The sequence below is a fragment of the Suricata suricatta genome, chromosome 5, assembly GCF_006229205.1.
Source record: "Suricata suricatta isolate VVHF042 chromosome 5, meerkat_22Aug2017_6uvM2_HiC, whole genome shotgun sequence".
In the NCBI taxonomy this organism is placed as follows: domain Eukaryota; kingdom Metazoa; phylum Chordata; class Mammalia; order Carnivora; family Herpestidae; genus Suricata; species Suricata suricatta.
The window spans coordinates 41,507,156-41,528,769 of record NC_043704.1 but is presented as its reverse complement, the minus strand read 5'-3'; the positions used below and the strand labels follow the sequence as shown (position 1 = coordinate 41,528,769).

At 35.4% G+C, this 21,614-nt stretch overlaps 1 protein-coding gene across 2 annotated transcripts in view; it reads right to left on the bottom strand.

Annotated features, from left to right (window-relative positions):
• EPHA3 (EPH receptor A3) overlaps positions 1-21,614 on the bottom strand; it is a 347,174-nt gene that overhangs the window by 318,630 nt on the left and 6,930 nt on the right. For both annotated transcript variants that reach the window (XM_029939160.1, XM_029939161.1), the window contains exon 2: positions 9,196-9,260. In XM_029939160.1, the coding sequence (XP_029795020.1) occupies positions 9,196-9,260 (65 nt within the window). The remainder of the gene's footprint in view (positions 1-9,195; positions 9,261-21,614) is intronic.

Genomic DNA, 21,614 nt, shown 5'->3' with positions numbered 1-21,614 from the left:
AAGAGGGAAAGAGAGTTGGGAGAGAGAGGGATGCAAAACTTGAGAGACTATTGAATGCTGCAAATGAACTGAGGGTTGGGGGGTAAGGGGGAGAGGGGAAAAGAGGTGGTGGTGATGGAGGAGGACACTTGTGGGGAAGAGCACTGGGTGTTGTATGGAAACCAATTTGACAATAAACTATTTTTTTAAAAATGTTTCACTCTGTATTTTCCTCCAGGACAAAGTTAATTTTTTTTCTTAATCTTTCAAATATAATTTAACCACCAGGCAATAATAAACCTAAGTATCAACATCATTAAATCATGGGATTTAAAAAGAAGGACAAAAATACGTAAGTACAACTTTGGGCAAATTATTATTTTTATATATATTTTTACCAAAATTCTAGACTTATGCTTTATGGAATAACAGAACTGAAACTCTTCTATTGAGGTACATATGCTATTTTAATATCTTATATTCAGGGATGCCTAGGTGGCTCAGTCAGTTAAGCATCTGACTTTGGCTCAGGTCATGATCTCACAGAAGGAGCCTCGCGTCAGGCTCTGTGCTGACAGCTAGCTCAGAGCCCGAATCCTGTCTTCGGATTCTGTGTCTCCCTCTCTCTCTAAGCCTCCCCTGCTCATGCTATCTCTCTCTGTCTCAAAAATAAATAAAACATTAAAAAAGTTTTTAAAAATAATATCTTATATCCAAATGAAAATTTGGGAGCCTGAAAAAAGTGTTTATTTTAAGTATACTCTTTAAAATAGTAAAGGAACTGGGTATTTCTTAGCAATAAAAATAGTGATATTCGGTCTGCTATATACTATTTTACATGTTTCAGCAAATTTAACATGTAACAAGTTGAATAAGCATAGACAATAATTTGGATGAACATAGATATATATAATATTAGCAATGGGAAACTGGTTTCCATTTTTTTCAGGCACTGATAAAAATTCTATTAAAAATACAAGGTAACATTATAATTTTTATAAATTGAATGGTGCTACAATCAATTCTATCTTTGTTGATTTCTACCACTTATCCACATTTTCCCTTCTACCTTGCTACATTTTCTTTAAAGCAAAGGTTATAAAAAACTGTAAAACTTTGCCATGTTTTTCTAATTTCATCAGACATCCTTCCTGGAAAGGTCAGCACAATAGGTGAAAGTGACATATTTAAACTATGTAGCATTGTTCATTGTGGGCAGAAAAAAATTCAAGTGACCCAGAATCACATATCACATGTGTCAAAATTTGATTTTCCTGGATTGACTACTCAGCATATGAAGTAGAATTTAGACTGTGATTCATAGAGGCGATTCCCAGGTGGTTATTGTTGACACCCAGTTGTCAAAATGTTCTTCCTGCAATTTAGATACCATTCACAAAGTGAAAGCTGGAAATCCTGTAGGTAAGACTTAGAATCCAGACTTCACACACGGCAATAATTCCACTATGGAAGGCAAATTACACTAAACTGGAGAATAGAAAAGCAATGGATTGTTTAGAGAGTCTTTTTAATAATTTCCACTCCTCTGTATGATTCATTTGATTCTAAACATGTCTATGTTTAGTTAAGTGGAATTTGTCTTCAGGATTCCGGCTTTTTATCCTTAACCAACAATCAAGATAAATTTCAATACAGAGCTGTCTTTAGCTAGATTTCTTTTCAGTTAACTTCCAATTCATAGGCTGGTAGTATCTTCTAAATATATTTAACCAAATAGTACTGTTAGTACAAAAAAACAGCATAATATTGTATGCAATATAAACACAGATATATATCTATACATATTTATAATACATAAGGTATGTGTATATATTCATAATTTCACTTACACTTCTTTCATTCAAAAGGAAGTGGAAGCATTAACAGACACCATTTAAAATAACCGATTGAAAATAACCATTTTTTTCAACAAATACATAATTAATGTTGACTTAGTTATCCTTCTTTGTTTTAGAAAGCTTTCATTATTCATTTACTCAGGCAATTGTAATTTATGGACAAGTAACCCAGGAACTCAAAATGTGGAGAACAAAAGGGAGAATTTCATGATGGAAATCAGTTCCACAGAGCTCTCAACTTCCGGGCTAAAACAAAGATCAGTGAAATAATTGCATTAATGTAGAACTGCACAAATAATAAGCTAGATTAACTTAACAGTATGACATGCTAGTTGGGGGCGTATCAGGGGGGTAGGGGTACGGGTGTCAGGAAAGGGGCATGTAAAAGAGTCAGAAGTTCTCCCTAAAGGAGAAATAATAAAATTTTGAGAAAATTCTAATCACTTAAAAATTTAAAATAAATGGAACTACTTTTTTTATTCATTCACACACATTTTGCCTCTTTCAATTCAAAATATAATGTCAAGATTGTATCCAAACTTTATTTTTTAATGTTTTTATTTATTTTTGAGAGACAGAGAGAGACAGCGTGAGCAGGGGAGAGTCAAAGAGAGAGGGAGATACAGAATCTGAAGCAGGCTCCAGGCTCTGAGCTAGTGGTCAGCACAGAGCCCAATGCGGGGCTTGAACCCATGAACTATGAGATCATGACCTGAGCCAAAGCCGGACACTCAACTGACTGAGCCACCCAGGCGCCCCTGGATCCAAACTTTAGACGGCACAGCTTCAATGGTACTGCAATCATGTAATGTCAAAGGTAATGCTCAGGACTCTTAACTGAGAAGAAATGTCAGACAATACTATCAGTTTTCTTTCTCACAAATCCAAATCCAAGATAACACATAAAGTCTGAGATTTAAGATTAGAAGGGGAAATCCTCAAACTTACTTAAGAATAAGAAGTGAAACTTGTATAGTTCTTTCACATGCATTATCATATACATTTTTTCATAGGCAGATACACAGAAATACCTTATTTGCTCAAATATCATTTACTCCAAAGTGCTGTGACATAGAAATTATTGTTATTCCTTTTTTTAAGAGGGAGGACAAATGTTAATGACAGTTGATCATCCTGCATTAGATCACATAGCAATAAATGGCAAAGCCAGATTTTAAATACAGGTGTCTGATTCTATACAATGTGCTTATTCTATTTGACGATTCTGAATATTTTTTGACATGATACAAAAACACTAAAAAAAGATAACCTGGGGAAATACAAATAACATGATATAATTAACAAAGTAACATAATTATAATTATGCATTCCATAGGCTTCATTTAGAAATTAAGATATTTAAACTGTATTTAGTATTTATTTAGTTATTTATGAGTGACAGAGAGAGGGAGAGAGAGGGAGAGAGACAGAGAGCACCCATGCAAGCAGCGAAGAGAGGCAGAGGGAGGGAGAGAGAAAATCTCAAGCAGGGTCCATACTCTGCACAGAGCATGATGTGGGGCTCAATCCTAGGACCCTGGACTCATGACCTGAGCCTAAATCAAGAGTTGGATGCTCATTCAATTCAGCCACCCAGGCACCCCTAGATATTAAGATATTTAATCAGGAAATTAAACATTTTATTCTATCAGAAGTCTTTAATTTGAAAGTATGAGAAGTACTAACAGAAGTGGCTTAAACAAGGAAAATTCTTTTACACAAGTCAATGGTTGTGAAAGGGCTCCTGGCCTCTACTTTTCTGGTCAAGAGGGGAGCACAGAAGCTCTACACAGGGACGCTGGGCCTTCACAGGGCAAGCCCAGGGGCATAACGTACTTAGCCTCTCCCCATTTCTTTTTATCAGGAGGAAAACTTCCCAGAAGTCCATAAAATTCTGCTCCAGCCTCATTGGCTTTACTTACTCTTGCCTAAACCAATCACTGACAAAACTACTGAAATTATGATGTTAGCTCTCAGATGTTCTCTCCGCAGAGTGGTAGAGAGGCCATTGTCCAAGAAATCAGAAGGTGAAAACCTCAACAATATGGGAGTTCCACCCTCAAGAAAAAACCAGGAAACAGATGTCAGGTGGGCAACCAACAGGGCTTCTTTGTCAAAAGAGCATTTTATTTTTGTTTTGTTGTTCTTGTTGAATTTAAGTCTATTATCATACGTAAGGCACCAATAAATTTCTAAGGAAATCATTATTTTTTGAATGTTTTATTTATTTTTGAGAGAGATAGCATGAGCAGGGGAGGGAGAGATAGCATAAGGAAGGGAGACACAGAATCTGAAGGAGGCTCCAGGCTCTGAGCTAGCTGTCAGCACAGAGCCCGACGCGGGACTAGAACCCACGAACCATGAGATCGTGACCTGAGCTGAAGCGGAACACTTAACTGACTGAGCCACCCAGACATCCCTCTAAGGAAATCTTTAAGGAAAAAAATTCTAAAGAATTTGAGAAAAGAGGGAAGTTAGAAAATTAAAAAAAAAATCATATTTGCTAATTTTGAGATTTCTTTTGATCACTGACAAATATACATGGATCACTCATTTCAGATTGCTTTTTCTATACTTCCCCTTATTTGGGCCTGTAATTAAGTGAATTGAGACTCCTAATTCCTTTGTACTACTTAGTAAGCACATCAATACCATCGTAATTGAAAATTATACAGCTTTAACCTCCTCTGATCCCTCTTCTACAATGATATACAGACTAAGAAAGCTGGTATGAGATTGGCATTATCAATCAATCAATCAGTTTAAATGCTGGTCATATTTATGCAAAAGACTTTTTCAAAGTTGTAATTCAATTTACATGTGTTGATTGTCCTCTATTCAAAGAATATTTTTTTAATTTATTTATTTTTGAGAGACAGGGAGAGAGAAAGCAGGGGAGGGGCAGAGAGAAAGGAAGAGAATCCCAAGTAGGCTCAAAGCCCAACACAGAGCCTGATGTGGGGCTTGATCTCAGGAACCATGAGATCATGACTTGGGCTAAAATCAAGAGTCAGACACATAACTGATTGAGCCACCCAGGCACCCCTCTAAACCAAAGAATATTTAAACCTCTGATTATTTATTAAAATTTATGAATATAATTATACCCAAGATTCAAATAATTCACAGTTTATAAGGAAGACAAGGTAATTGTTATGTCTGCTTTACTAAAGTGAACAAACTTAGTGCCAAAAATAAAATACTTTTTAAAAAATAAATTATGAGCACTGGGTGTTGTATGTGAGGAACCATGAGAAACTACTGGAAGAACCAAGAGCACACTGTCCATACTTATATTAGCCAGTAGGACAATAAGTTATATTTTTAAAAATTTTAAATAAAGTATGTTCATAACACCTGATAAGTTCAGCTTACAAATTTTGAGTATCATTATCAAGAATTTAATATAAAGAAAACCGAAGTTTCATTAAATTTCCTCCCAGACATTCCTCCTCCTCCCAGACATTCATTTTCTTCAGGCCTAACAGTATATAGTAGCATGCTTTCTTACCTCTAAGCTTTGCAGAACCATTTAAAAATAGAGATAGAAATACTCCTCCCAAGAAAATTATATAGGTTAATTGTAAGTTTTATGCATGAATATGTCTCTGGGGAAAAGGGAGAACAGAAGTAGGAAGGAGGATAGATGAAGCAATGAGCCACCCTGGGGTCTTTTCCCCCAAATATATTACTGTTACATAGATACGTTTATATTATATAGCTCTGGTAACATGATCATTTTTTAAATTTGAATTTCAAAAGATTTGAAATTTAGATGCGAATAGGGTTGAGACTTAGTGAAGTTGCCAGCAGTCTCCTTGCGTCTTTTTGGTGACCTCAGCTCCAGATGGAGCACTATTATTCATCCCCTAAGAAAAAGTGTCTCAACATGGACACTCTCATTTTGGACCAGATAATTCCTTGTTATGAGAGACCACCCTGTTCATTGTAAGATGTTTAGAAAGCACCCTTGACCTTCCACATTAGATGCCAGCAGTGGTCCTACCTTCCCAGTTGTGACAACAACATCTCCAGATATTTCCAAATATCTCCATGGGGCAAAATAAAAATTGCCTCCCTCCCAACCCACCTCCGCCATCACACTGAAAACTATTGCCCTAAATCAAAAGAGTAGGATTTATTTTGGTATTTCCCAAAACATGATGGACCTTGAGGGCGTAATGCTAAGTGAAATAAGCCAGACAGAGAAAGACAAATATTGCATGGTATAACTATTTTGTGGAATTTAAAAAAAAACATAGAAACACCAGGAAAGTGGGTGTCCAGGGCTGGAGGTAGGAGATATAGGGAGAAGCAGGTAAAAGAGTACAAACTTTCACTGTAAGATGAGTAAGTTCTGGGGATCCAATGTAAAACATGATGATTTTAGTTGATAACACTGTATTGAAGAATTGAAATATACTGAGAGTAGAATTTAAATGTTCTCTCTTTTTTTCTCTTTCTCTTTCTCTCTCTCTCTCTCTCTCACACACACACACACACGCACGCATACACACACACACACACACACAAAGCAAGATTTTCATTGATTCAATATGTTATGACGTTGTTACAAATTTTTCCTCTGAAGTTTAACTTCATATTTTAGTTAACCTACAAACAGATGCACTGCTTTTACTAGGGTTAATCAAGTAAAACAATAACAAGTTCAAAATTGTTTCCAGTTATTACATGGAAAAGCTGGAGCAAAGATAGTAGCTATCTACTTTCCTTTAAAAACAAAACAAATACAGAATTAATATATTTTTGTCATATTGAAAATGTCAATGATTAGGCAGTAAAAATAATTAGTTTAATCTAAAAGCAAAAACAACTGTAAAAGCAACGATGTTAACTACCAAAACTTAATTGATTATGCAGCACTTTTATTCAAGAATTTCAGCCATTTCCCAGAAAGAAAGAAGTTTTAATCTAACATTTTCCAAATTAGTGCTACTTATTTTCTCATGGACATTATGGTTAATATAATATAGGGATACAATTTAAAGGAAAAACATGCTACACAGGACAGTAATTCACATCACCTCTCTCTCTCTCTCTCTCTCTCTCTCTCTCTTTCTGTCTCTGTCTCCTCTTCTCTCTCTCTCTCTCGGCTTTGGGGTCTTGAAGTATTATACATATCATGACCTGTTGCAGAGATATTTTTTCCCTCCCTGCAAGTTTTAATGATAAATGTGAGAAACTAGGCCAGCTGTTTTAGGCTAGTCAGTGCATCAGAAAAGAGGAAGACACAGCTGCAAGAAGATGCACCAGGAAAACAATAAGCAGAAAGGCCCAGCTCCTGAGGATGGCTCTCAAAGGCAATAGGAAGCCAAAGGAGAACCTGATAAAACCACAAATGTTTGTAGACAAAAATGAGGTAGGAAATCAGGCAAGAGATGGGAAAGGCCAAGAGGTCCGTTATACTAAGTAGTGATTCTTTTTTTCTTTTTAAGTGTATTTAACCTTAAAAAAACCCATGAGATCATGACCTGAGCCAAAATCAAGACTCAGTCACTTAACAGACTGAATCACCCAATCACCCCTCATCCCCCACAAAGTAGTACTTCTTAAATTCAATGTGCTCAAGAGCTACCTGGGCACCACATGGAGATTGCAGACTCTGATTCAGAAAGTCTGGGGCAGGTCCTGAGGGTCTGCATATCTAAGAATCTCTGGGGATTGATCTGCTGATTGGTGCATGTCCCACACGTGTGCAGTAGAACATTCTTCCTCCCCACCCCTGACATATCTCTGGAAGTAGAAGTGCCAATTTTGTTTCATCACAAAATCTATAAGATTCACAAGGTAAAATGAAATCATTTATATTCTCCCTAAATTCTTAATATATAGAAATATGCTTCCTTTGTACCTTCTTTAAAGAAAAACAGGAGATTGACTGTTGCTTTGAAATACGAGTTAATTTCTTGTTGATTTTTTAAAGCATATATAAGTATCTATTAGTAAAATATCACTGTGGTTTTTGCTTTTCACATATCATTAGGCAGCATGTTTTTGTGGTAGATGATCAGATGAAGTAATGAAAAACTTGAATTCATAAAATCAGAATTAAAATTAGACTTGACTTTAGGGTGATTAGTTTTAAATGAGTTTTCCAGCTCAACCCAGAGTTTTGATTCACTCTTCAGAACTACCCAGGATGTGCTTTTATCCTAATCATCTGATTCATTTTACACCTATGGGAAAACCAAATCCTGGCTTACTTCATACTCTCCCCTCCAAAGCAACTAACCAAGTCCTGATTATGTGATAGGTTTTGGCATTGTGTCAATGTCAAGGTGTACCAGGAAGAGAAGCAGATTCAAAGATGACAGATAGATGAAGTATCCCTGATGTAAAACATCCGCTGGTGAAGAAGAATCTGGTAGTACCGTAAAAATCAGTATGTTTAGGCACAAAAATCTAACGACTGAATACCAATACAAAGTGGAAGTAATTATAACCTCTTTGAAAGGATGACGAGAGTAGGAGAAGAAATACACAAATTTGTTCCTCTCACAAGTATTTCCAGAGAGGATTCTGTATTTTCCACACACTGTCCTTGAAAACAAGGTGTATTTAGGTACTTATTACACAATTTTCTAAGAACAAGAATTCTCTAAATGTGTCTGACCCTTTTTCTCTGGGGGAAAAAAGAAGTAAAGAAAAACAATTTTCTCACACAAAGTCTTAACAGAAACATTTGGGTCACAAACATCCCATACTCTTTAATAATCTTTGTCTCACTAGCAAAATACTAAAGGTACGTAAAGAGTTGAAAATTTAAAAGTACCCAATTTTTTTCTAAATAAAATTCCCCAGTCTGAAGCTGATGTAGACATGATGAAGACATTGTAAGCAAAGACATTAAGGCAACATGAAGAAATTAACACGTAAAGACAAATAAGCAAAGAAATCTAAGGTTTTTATAGTTGACAAATATATCCTCTTGGAAGAGTCAACCAGTTAGGTCTCCAAATATGCACTTTCTACATTACTTGAAATATGAAATGTATTCTCAATTTACCTATCCAATCACATCGCACCAAAAAATGTTAGATGATCACATTTAGATCAGCACCAGTAATAATATAGTGCCAATAATAATTAGAATGCTTCATTAGTACCATCAAGCGATTGGTAAATTCAGAAGAAACAAATAAAACTTCAACATTTTCAGTAGTTCTACTGTACACAAGTATCAGACTGTCTTAGTCCATGTATTGAATCTACTGACCAACATAACTTGTCACCAGAAGTACAGGAGTTCCTTTTAGAGAGCTACCAATAATTCCTTCTGTTCTTTAGGAGACAATGCGCAGAATCATATTCCCTTTCAGTAGTTTACCAAACTCACCCCATGTGATGGATAAGAGATCCAGCCCAGCTCCCCTTGAATTGTTTTTGAATCCAGTAGATTAACTAAAAAAAAACACACACACAAATATACAAATACAGTTAAAATAAATAAATGATTTCTATTTGCCTCTCAATGTTGTCTGTTGTTGTTGATATTAACAATATTAACATGTTCAAAACACTGACTCTTTTGTTATAGGAGTATGAGAAAAAAAGAAGGAAATGGCAAAAGAAAAGCAATCACAGGGAAAGTTAAGGAATCAAATTTCTCTGACTTTCTTAACTTCATTTGTTTATAAAGGTAGATCAATGTTCAAAATATTGGCAATAATTTTTGACACAATAATTACAGGTTTAAAGAAGAAATGGTAAAAATGCAAACATGGTATCAAAATAACTATGAAGACCATTAAATTTGACAAATTTACATATGATTTCACTATGAACAAATTTCTTAAATATGCTTCCATAATGAATCAATATTTCTGTTTGTGTCTGATAGACACCTTTCTATTGTCTCTGTCCAATATGAAACACGTGATTCTGTCATGTGTATTGTCTAATACCATATAAATTGTCTACCCCTGTGTAACAAACAAAATGCTTAACGAATAATTTCAGGAGAAGCCAAAACAATACCCTGCTTTATAACACTGCCGGGATATGCTCTAGTTATTTAGAGAAAGCATTGTTACCCAAAGGCTTTAATGATTTTATTCAGAACTCTGCACTAGTTATTAAAAAGCCTGATGAATAATAAGATAAAACATGAATGTGGTTGCGTTTTGAATATATTATTAAAGGAAAGGAAAATCATTTCTTTCTAACACAGAGGGTATTAATTTGTAATGGATTAGAAATTAAAATATAAAAAGATACTTCAAGTCTAATTAATAAGGAAGGCTCACTTTGTTGATCTATGAAATAAAGGAAACTAATGGTTTTACCTCATCCTTCTAAATCAGAAAGCAATCCCACAATTGACTAATGGAAGATGTGGAGGAAATTTACCCAAAATCGCCATGTATTATTAAGATGAATCAGAACAGTTGAATCTAAATATAATTAGAAACCATTTTCAGCTTTTATATATACATGAACCAAAACATAACAGTTATAGCATTGCACAACAGGCCCACGTGGTGTCAATAAAGTAGTTCCTCACACTTAAAAAATACTGCCCCTTAATTACCCCAAGTAGGAAACATTAATCTTATAAAATGTTAAGTAAAAGAAATAATATATTTGACAGATATTAGAATTCTAAATTTTCAAGCACTCCTTTTTTAAAGGAAAATATTTGGTTATCTAGATGAGTATTAAAAAAATCGTCCTGATTGTGAAGTTAGAAGACAGAAAATTCTCAGAATCTCTTAAGTTTTGTGAGTGAAAGAAAAACACATAAACTTAATTACACTAGAAATCCTTAAAATTTTTTTTCTCACAATAAATTAATCCCAATGAGAAGTAATTATATTTAGATAAGAGAAGAAGATAGTTCCTGCCTGGATTACATAGTGCAATTTCCATAATGGTATTAATTCCCAGGATATCAGTTTGGAAATGAACAGTATGCTTAATTATATTGAAATTATCTGTGAAAAATGATTTTTTAAAACCCTCTACTAATGAATCAATGTTACAGACAATATTTCAGATTAATCAATGTTAGAAAATTTTTGAAAATATGAGAATACATTGTTGCCTTCAGATTAAAGCATTTTACCAACATTCATTCTGATAAAGATATGTCCTACTGATAAAGCCCCGTTAGACAGCTCTATCAGACATCAGTTTATTTCTCTGAGTTTTACATATGATTTGCATAGAATTTACAATACCACTATTCATAAATCATTGGATGATATTTGCTATGCTGTTAGGGGGTTAAATGGTTCACTGTGTGTGTGTGTGTGTGTGTGTGTGTGTGTGTGTGTAATAATTGGATAGGCACTAACTGATGAATATGTGTTACTCAACATGCTAAGATAAATGGTTGACTTAATTTCAATATTAGTAACCAGAGGAAAAAAGTGTTTGAGGCAAAGAAAATATGATTATTGTCTCCATTTAGTAAATTACTCATTGGAATGTAGGCTGTTAACTAAAGAACTAAATAAGCATAAGTTTTCTCTGATGATAATGAGGGGGAAAGGGCTGGACTAGTCGCATCAGCATTTGGTCTATGCAAAAGAGAATAGTGAAACCAAAGAGAACTGTATCACTGCTGATTAAAATGAGCATAATGGATTTATTAAATGTGTTGCATTTACTCAGAAATGGAATTTTTAGTGCACTCCATTTACCATGAATGAAGAAAACACAATAGCATCATTACTCATGATTCTGATCCTGTTGTCTATCATGCATAATTACATCTGCCTTGGTTATCTCACACTGTTGCTGTGATGATCAAATAATATAAATGTATTTAAAACCACCATGAGATTATAACATGCTATACAGATTCAATGTTCTTGTAAAGTTAATACCTTAACTAACAACCATACTGAATTGTATTTATAACCAATCCTGGATATATAACCTAATAGAAAAGAATACTGACATCAAAACACTTTTTAAAAGCATTTTTTCTAGTTTATATGGTGCCTTTTGTTTATAGCCAAATAAGAAAAGCAGAATTCAAGAATACAGCCACTCTAAAGTGAATAATTGCTAAACCGAGACTTGCCAGGATATAACCTCAAGTCTCCTGTGATCTGTTGTGCAGCATAATTGAAATAAGAAAAAGAGAAAGTTAATGGAATTTGAAATCAACGTGTTGTGAGTGATTTTTCTGGATACACTGACTAAATCCAACATTGCTATATAGCATATTGAACCCAACACTGAATCGGGCAAAAATGTTGGTTAGTCATGCTTTTCTCTCCCAAAATAAAAGTGGACTTGATGATAGTCTTTCAGGTGGTGCCACTCTACAAATGTAAGGGCACCTGGAAGAAGCAGAGAGAATTGTGACATACAATTATATTGCAGACTTCTGAGTTTTAATGATGATTTGCAACATGGAAGATTTATTTCAACTGCTGAAAAAACCCTGAGTCCATACTTAGGAATTTTAACAAAAAAATGTTAAGAAATTATTCTTAAGCTCAGATAGGGGGTGGCTTAATTCTCTAATGACTGCTACATGCCTGATTATTTTTCAAAGATACAGACTGTTCCTTACCGGTTTTTATATTCTAAATGGTTTATTACCAAATATTTTTGTTTTGTAACAGGAAACGTCATTTCATTAATTTCAGAATATTTTCTATGCAAAGGTCCCTATGACCTATATTAACTTCTTAAATTAAAGTGATTTGAACTGGACACATTTTTAAACATTCTGACTCGGACCTGAGATATCAATCAGTGCTTTTTGGCAAAATTATACTTGGAAATCACTGATCAAAGTCTGAATGGACATGGTGCTGGGTTTCCTTCACACCCTTTATTCTTCTTGCTCTTAAACAGAAGAGATGTATAAATAGGTGAATGGGTTTACATTCATGAAAACCATAAGGGAATCCCTGCTAAAATTCATTGAGTTGGCTTTCAGGTGGTCACTAATTTGAGATTTGCTAAACAAAAGGAAGCAAGGTCTCTGATGGGAACTAGAAGGGGTAGAATGGAGTACAGGAATAAGAACAACATAAGAATAGAAAATGATGGCTCAAATTGGTGTCCATACTTCTATCAAGGAGGAACTCTTGCTGTCCCTCCTGCCACTGATCTCTACTGTCACTCTTCCCACTCAGCTGGATTGTGGATTTAAGATGCTCAGGAGTCTTGCTCTCTCTCCCTTTCCTATCCTTCATCATAACAGAGAGACTACCAACTGTTCACTCTTTTTTCATTCGAATTAACAATGTTCTAAAGAATTATCTGTACCAAGAACTGCCTCCTCCTTCCCTTCTTAATAGTAATGCAATAAGATCTTCTAATTATTTTTACTGTTTTAATTTACTTTAGAGAGAGAGAGAGAGACAGCATGAGCAGTGGAGGGTCAGAGAGAGAGGGAGACACAGAATCTGAAGACAGGCTCCGAGCTCTGAGCTAGCTGTCAGCACAGAGCCTGATAAGGGGCTCAAACCCAGGAATCATGAGATCATGACCTGAGCTGAAGTAGGACACTTAACCGACTGAGCTACCCAGGTGCCCCAACAATAAGATCTTTTAAAGAACTAAATTATTGAATGTAGTAAATATTCAGCAAGTATTACCTATTAGGACAGATTAATTTTTTAGGTATAAATTTCTGACTTTTCACTCTTAGAGAAATAGTAAACGATGTTTTTCAAGGGCATATCAAAGTTCTGATTCGTGTGACTATGTGTCCACTTGGAAAGACTGAGAATTAAACTAATATTTGCATCTTGTAGATTGTTTAAGTGCTGCAAATATGTAGACAAGGCTAAAATAATTTTTAAAATTAAATGACACAATTTCTAACTGAAGTAGGAGATCTTTTCAATTATGTAATAACACATCACTATGCTTTTTGGTAATGGTATTTGCATTTTATGAAGCACTAGTTGCATTGTATGAAAATATTGAGTTATAAAAAATCATCAAATAATTATTTCTAAGGGAGCAGAGGGCTTTAATGGCTAAAGAATTTCAGTCTCTTACAATAATAAACATGTTTTCTTATAAAATCTTCAGTTAAAGTGCCTTTAAAGCCAATTGCAAATAACTATAAACCACTACAACAAAAAACAAACCCATGTTTTGACTATGTCTTGCATTTACTGAAGAAAAATAACACTTCCTTTTCTGTTTGCATCATTGCCTGCTTAGTCCCCAGCCACAATTCTTGTGCACTACTTATCATTTTCATCACTTTCTGTTAGAATAGAAAGAGTAGCACTGCTTTAATGTGCTTATAGGTTGCACTTAAATGTTCACAAATGGAAGAAGATGACACAGGAAGTGATAAATTTTATTCTGGGTGTTGTAAATCTGTTGTAGTACTCTGGCTAACTAGAACATGGAATGAAGAAACCAAGATGTATTTTCTCACAGAAGTCAATCAAACCTAACTTTTCATGTTATTGGACATACCAGGATATGCCATTGAGAAGAAATTTAGAGAAGTCAAAGTTTGGCTAATGCACATATGTATTTCAACATTGACTTTACTGTGATTACATACTCTTAATTTAATAGCTCCCACAGGCTTCCTGTTTATATCTATTTCTCCCCAAATATAACAGAAAGTTGTAAGAGTTTGAGTTAATATTATATTTCATTGACTAAAAATTATATGCTTTTAGATCAGAAATGAAGTCACCTGTAATTTATTAATTATGTGCAGATAAAACTTCCTGTAAATTATGTTATATTTTTTAGGCATTTTGTGTCACAGAAATATTCATTTATGGTAATTTCTCCATCAAGTTATCAGCTAAAATCATTATGTAAAAATTAAACAAAAAATTCTGTTGTGCTAGCAGTTCTGTAAACAAAAAACACAACTCTTGTTATATGGTATTTTAATGGCTTATTTATGTGATATAAGCAGATTTCTGGACAAGGTGGTGTACTATCAACTTATTCTTCCTTATTAGCTTGTCCTCCTGAGCAATAATCTTGGATTTGCTTTTATACAGGTCCTAATTATAGAAGAAACTGTAATTAGCTACCTCATCTCAATCTCTGCCAGGGGCAGGAAGACCTCCTTGGACTCCAAACACATAGGATCCCAATAAGATGTCTGTGTTTTAATGACTAGAGCTGTTCAAGGAACTAACTGAAATACAGACCAAAATTCTGCATGAAATCTGGACATTTCAGTAAAAGGAAACTCTGTGCTGTTTCTAATGTGTTAAAACTTCTCTTTTCTTTTTCTTCTTAATCTGAGAAATATGAAGGCCACTCTAATGGCACACTATTATGGAAAAAACAGCTATGAAACTATCATGGGGGAATGTATTCTTTTTTTTTTTTAAGTTTATTTATCTAGTTTGAGAGAGAAAGGAGAGATAATCCCAAGCAGGCTCCACACTGTTAGCACAGAGCACCACACAGGGCTCAGACCCACAAACCATGAAGCTGTGAGACCATGACCTGAGCTGAAGTTGGACACTCAACCAACTGAGCCACCTACGTGCCGGAGGAGGGAATGTATTCTTACCACGAAATCATCCTTTCATATAAATGAGTGGTGATATTCTAACTAGTGAAGTTTTAGTGAATTAACTACCTCAGCTTTAATAACAGTGCCTAGAACAGCAGGTCTCTTTTGTTTCTGTGCATTGTCAACTAATATTATGAATCCCTTAGACAAGTAAAATGTGTTTCCCAAAATGCAAAAGTTACTAAAAGTAGAACATTAGTGATTACATTAGCACTATAGTTTTTCAATGTATTCTGTTTTTTTAAAGTATTCTGGAAATAATAGAACTTGTTGATTTCTAATTCAGAAAGACTTCGACAGATTAAAAAAGTGAAAAATGAAAATATAGTATGCAGTTATAATATTATAAAATAATCACTAAGGCAAACAGGTGCTCACACTTTAGCATATATTTTTTGCCTTCACCCCATCAACTGAGGATCACCTGGAATACAATTTTTATTTCACTATAAAATCTTGATTAACAGCACGTTTGACTACTAAATAAAACCTATCTGTTCAGCCAGTGTTGGACTGATGGCAATGAAAATGAAAGAGAATAAACACATTTGCCTATACCACAGTTTTACTACAGTATTTCTTTTATATTTATTTTTTAATTAATTTTTGAGAGAGAGGGAGGGGAAGAGAGTGAAAGAAAGACAGAATCCCAAGCATGTTCCATGCCCACCATGGAGCCTAATACGCAGCTTGACTCAAGACCATGAAATCATGACCTGAGCCAAAATCAAGAGTCGGATGCTTAACCTACTGAGCCACCCAGGTGCCCCACTACAGCATTTCTTGTAGAAATAAAGTATTTCTGGAATCCTTAGATAGAAGGATTCAAAATTTTAGCATAGAAACAAAAAGTGTAGTGATGAAATTTCATCTCAATTTAAAAACATTCTCTGGACATCTTTATGTCACAAAACATTTTCTTTCTTTTTTTTATTTTTTTAATTTCAAAAGAAATCCATTGTGAAATAAATTGGTTTAAGTTTCTGGAAAAGTAGAATCAGGGTATAGTTTTCACTTCACCATATTCTGGAGGACAACCACACCTGGACTTCATGTCATACATTATGACTGATGTCTACAGATAAAGAGAAATGTACACATATAAACAAACTCTTCAATATATAAATATAAAGGCCCATTAAGGATCCAATGAGGAGCTCCATGCTTATCAGTTTAATTCAAAACATCTGTCTTAGAAACATGGCCTCCAAGGAGAAAAATCAAAGTATTAGCACTAGTTACAGAAAACTTTTAAAGTATCACTGCAAGAGAAGGAAGAATTCAGAAAATCCGCAATGTGCTTTTTCTTGGTAGTGTAAAAATCTTGTGTTTGGGGATGGTTCTTTTTTGATATGCAATCATGTTTGTTTCCATGTCCTCCCACACAGGAGTATACATGTAGTCAAACAAAATTTCCACTGAGCTTAGATATACATTTACCAGGAATAGCTATTTCTGAATGTTCAGTATTTTCAAAAGTGGTTTTTGCTTTTATACTTATTATGCAAATTAGTTTTAAAGTTTTCTAGACACATGCAGTACAAAAAATTGCTACCACATGACATTAGACAAATCACCTACTGTCTTCTTCCGTGTTTTTAACTTGTTATTCTTAACTTTTATATTTAGAAAACCTTTTCTATATCCCAGGTGTTCTTTCCTGGGAAGCTAACTCACCCTCCTTTGAAGATTCATATCACATTTTTTTGTAATTTTTATATCTGTGCTAAAACAAATTTTTATATGAATATTCAGTCTGTGGTCATCTGTCCCACCTCAGTTATCTTCAAGGCAGAAAACATGCCTTTTCCTACAAACTTCTTTCCCAAAATCTAATAAGAAACTAATACTCATGTGTGCACTGTTCAGTAAATAAATAAAGACAACAAATTATAATATAGAACATGAGCTATTTTTTTCTTAATATCTTTTTGACTCACTTTAGTGGTTTTTACAGTTGTGGGTTTAATACTAAACTTGAGTTTTTAGGAGTCCCTGGGTGGCTCAGTCTGTTGAGCATGCGACTTCAGCTCGGGTCATAATCACATGGTTCGTGAGCTTGAGCCCCGCATCAGGCTCTGTGCTGTCAGCTCAGAGCCTAGAGCCTGCTTCAGTTTCTGTGTCTCCCTCTCTCTCTGCCGCTACCCCATGTGCACTCTCTCTCTCAGAAATAAACAAACATTAAAAAAATATTTTAAATAAATAAAAGTAAATTAGAGTTTCTAAGTTTTCACTATTAGGGTTAATGTAGTAAATCTACTGCAAACCCAGGCAAACACAGAATAAAATATTCTTAGTTTCCAAAGGATCACTTTTGGAATGAGAGATTTCAAGGGATGCTATTGATTTTGTATATTTTTTAGGTTTTGTTCCTCTAATTCTGTATGGATTTCTAAAAGATATTAAACATTTGGAATAATTTTGGACATCACTTAAATGGAAAGATAGGAAAAAATGTCCTTATTCAACATACAAATGTTTAAAGAAACCTGTTCATTAAGATAAAATACTTATAATTAAGACTGCAAATCTTTTTTCAAAAATAAAGACTATTAATGCATTAAAATTTCAGTTCAGAAATGCCAAGAACAGCATAATAAAATCTGAGTTTATCTTTTTTGAGTTATCTAATGTAAACAAGTTTTAACTTAGGTGTGATAAACCAGGTAATAAAAGTAAACCAACATAAAAATACTATTCCCTTTTATTCTGCTTCTTTAAAAACATTTTCAATATTTGGGAATAGCTATATTGGATGGAGTTTGTGTATCTAATAAAAGAATAACAACCTAATTTAATTTTATTCATAATTTCTGTGATTATGCCAGTTCTTTACATTCACTTAAAATACAAAACCAACCATAAATAGCTTTGGCATATGATAGGGAAAAATTACAATTTGAACATAGCACTAGCTTTATAAAGCCATCTTTGAATATTACAGGTATATTAGGGGACCCAATTGGGGAAAATTTATAAAATTAGATAGTGATAAATAAACATGATTGATTTCCTTTTTCCTCATCACCAATTTGTAATTCAGAGAAACAGAATTTTATGCCATCGTGAATCTAAAAGGTTATATTCATTCATAAAATTTTGCCCACAGCATGGGGATAGTGCTGTTTTATACACATCCGGATTATACTACTGGTGACACAGATATTCAGACAGACAGGCACACACATAGTGCTGCAAAGTGGCTTCCCAGTCTAACTTCTTCTTACTGTGAAGACTACTATTATATGCAAGAAATAAATATATCTCTCCAAAACCTACAGATTTGTATTAATTGCTAAATTAATTTGAAAATTAGGAAATAAATATATGTTAACTACTAAAAAGCTGCTCTGTGTTGACCTTAGTCACCCTAAGGTAGATAGAGAATGTCTAAATTTCATATTGATAGGAAACCAACCAACTTTATCACTGGCAAAAAGGTAATTTTAAAGCCTTATATTTTTGTCAAAGAAGGGAGGAGTGGGGGCAAAGGTCAGGTATTACTTTTTGATGGACCTATAGAATGTATTCATTTATCTTTCTTTTTTATGTCAAAGAAGATAAATTAACCTCACCTTAATGAACATATAGAAAATTCAAGATGAGGTGTACCTGAGTGGCTCAGTCAGTTAAGCATCTGACTTTGGTTCAGGTCATGAACTCCCCAGTTCATGGGTTCCAGCCCTGCATCCTGCTCTGCATTGCCTGTGTTGAGCCTGCTTAGGAGTCTCTCTCTCTCACTCTTCCTCTCTCTGCCCCTCCCCCACTTGTGCATGCGCTCTCTCTCACCCTTTCAAAATAAATAAATAAACTTTAAATAGAAATTCAAGGTGAAACCATTTTGATACTGATTAATCAGCAATGACATTAACTCAGGCTTATACTCCTAAACCTTTTGCTCCTAAACCTTTTGAAACTTTGTCATCTAATGAAAACAAGAGGCAACTCAGTTTGGTGACTATAATGTCAAGTTTACATTTTCTTGAATGAGAGAGTTCCACAACTCAAATGTAAATAAAATGATTGAATAATACGGAAAGTAGTTGTGGACTCAAATTCTCTAGAAGCAAGAAGAAAAAGTTCGTTGCCAAACCCTCACTTTGGCTTATGGCAAAATGTGCCAATAACTTGAATGGTTGAATCATTTACTGAAAACATAAAGGATAACACAGTAGAATTATTTTTTTACTTGGTACACCTCAGTGAAGAAAGCAAGATACTAAAAGCAGATTTCTGATTTGGAAGACTGATACCATCAATATGCTGTTTTTGCTCTTTGCCAGGTTAACAGAATTTATTGCAGCAATTAATGCAAAACATATGTGTTGAAGTACCCACATGAAAAATTTAATCGCCCCCAACTTAATTTGCTACCTTTCAAACCCCAGTTTTAGCTGCCTTTTCTCAATGCCTCCACTTAAATAGAGTACAAGTGGTTTTATGAAAGTGTAGATAAATCATTATAATTTATTTTCTCAAGTAATTTATAAATTATCTTTCAAATAGGGAAAAAGTTCCCTCAGGGAATACAGGTCTACTTTTTAGACCACTTTCTATCTCCTCCATTACTGACTTCTATGACAATTTCAATAGGTTATTCCCAGTTTTTATTATATAAAACTCTAAATAATAACATTCACATTATAGCAACAATTGCCTTACAATCTGTGTATGGATTTGCTGACAAAATCTTTCCAGCCAGAGGAAAAGAGTGTTTGAGAGTCAGAAAGGAAAGACAGAGGTAAGAACGTATGGGGGAAAAAAGGCAACACAGACAGACATTTTTCTTATTCCCCTGTTCACATCAAATTTTCTTTAAATTATTTTTTTGGTGTGTCCACCACCCATGCAGAGAAGCATAACTTCTGTGTGTAAAAACTCTGCAGTTTCTAAGTACTCTCTAAAGTACTTTTTTGAAAGTATTTCGAAGCACAATTTTTCACTCCCTTACTCTGGGCATTTCTAAATTATTCTTGCAAAGTCACAGGACGAATTAGCTAGTCACTAAGGATTATGGCTGATAAACTAGTGCTTTTCCTGAATGGAAGGATGCCTCCCTAATTCATAGGCATTTGTGTACATGAGGCAACCTATGAGGTTAAAATCAAAAGAAAAAGACAAAAGCGGACCTGGCTCAGTCACTACGTGATTATGATTCGATTCCTCAGTTTCCTCAATTTTAACAATGGAAGATGTTATAATACCTAATTTAGGGCTGTCTTAATCATTAGATGAGGTCCAGCAAATAGTGAATGATAATGTTGGGGAACATTGTTTCTATCCAGCGCAACTCTGTACAATTATTATTGCAAAGTCGCGCATGGCACTGAGGCCGTATTTAGTTTCAGAATCCCGTGGACTCAACAATTCTATCCTTTACGAAAAATACTAAAGTTCCAACACAACCACAGAAACATCAGCATCATCCTACTACTAACCTACCTCGAGAGCAGGGCTCCCAGCAACCCTCTCTGGACCATTCCAGTTTTACTCTTAAAATCGGAAGAGGGAAAATCCTGTTTTAATAAAACAGTGCCAATCAAAGATGAGGCGGTAGGAGAAAACACACAACTTTCGATTGTGCGCGGGGAAGTTTATGGAACATGCCCCCTTACTGCTCTCACGAGGCACTTAACAGGTGGCATTAATAAGTGGCTTTAAAGAAAACGGGGTTGGGGGGGTTGGGGGGGGTGATTCCTCATTTTTAGTTTTAGCGGCTTAAGAATTGAAGGAAAGAAGATGGTCCGGAAGACCAACACATAGCCAAGAGGTCGGGTCAGACACCAGCAAGCCGGACAAGTGGACGTCTCAGGCGCTCCCGGGCGTCCCACCAGAGCAGCAGGTGGGTACCAGGAGCTGCCCTTACACTGCAGGGAGGTAGCTCTAGAAGCCTGCTGAACTGTACCCCCCTCCTCCACTTGCCACCTGGTGGGTCCCTGAGCTGGTAAGGAAAGGAGACCGCGCCACTTCCGGACGCCAAGCCGAAAACGCGGCTGGTAGCGATGGGCGGGGGACGAAGATCTGCGGTCAAAGTCTACGGTGCCAGTCTGGACCGGACGTACCTGGCCGGTCCCGGGCGCCCGCACCCTCTGGGCGGGCCCGACCCCAGGTGGGGAGAAGCCCGACGGTGACGAGGTCGCCGCCTCCGCGAGCGCCGGCAGCTCCGCGGCCGCAGGCAGAGGGCGCACGTTTACCTCTCGCCCTCCGCCGTGTCCTGCCTGCGCTCCTTTCGCGTAACTTGGCGCCCGGGCGCCGCTCGCGTCCGCCCGCCCCGG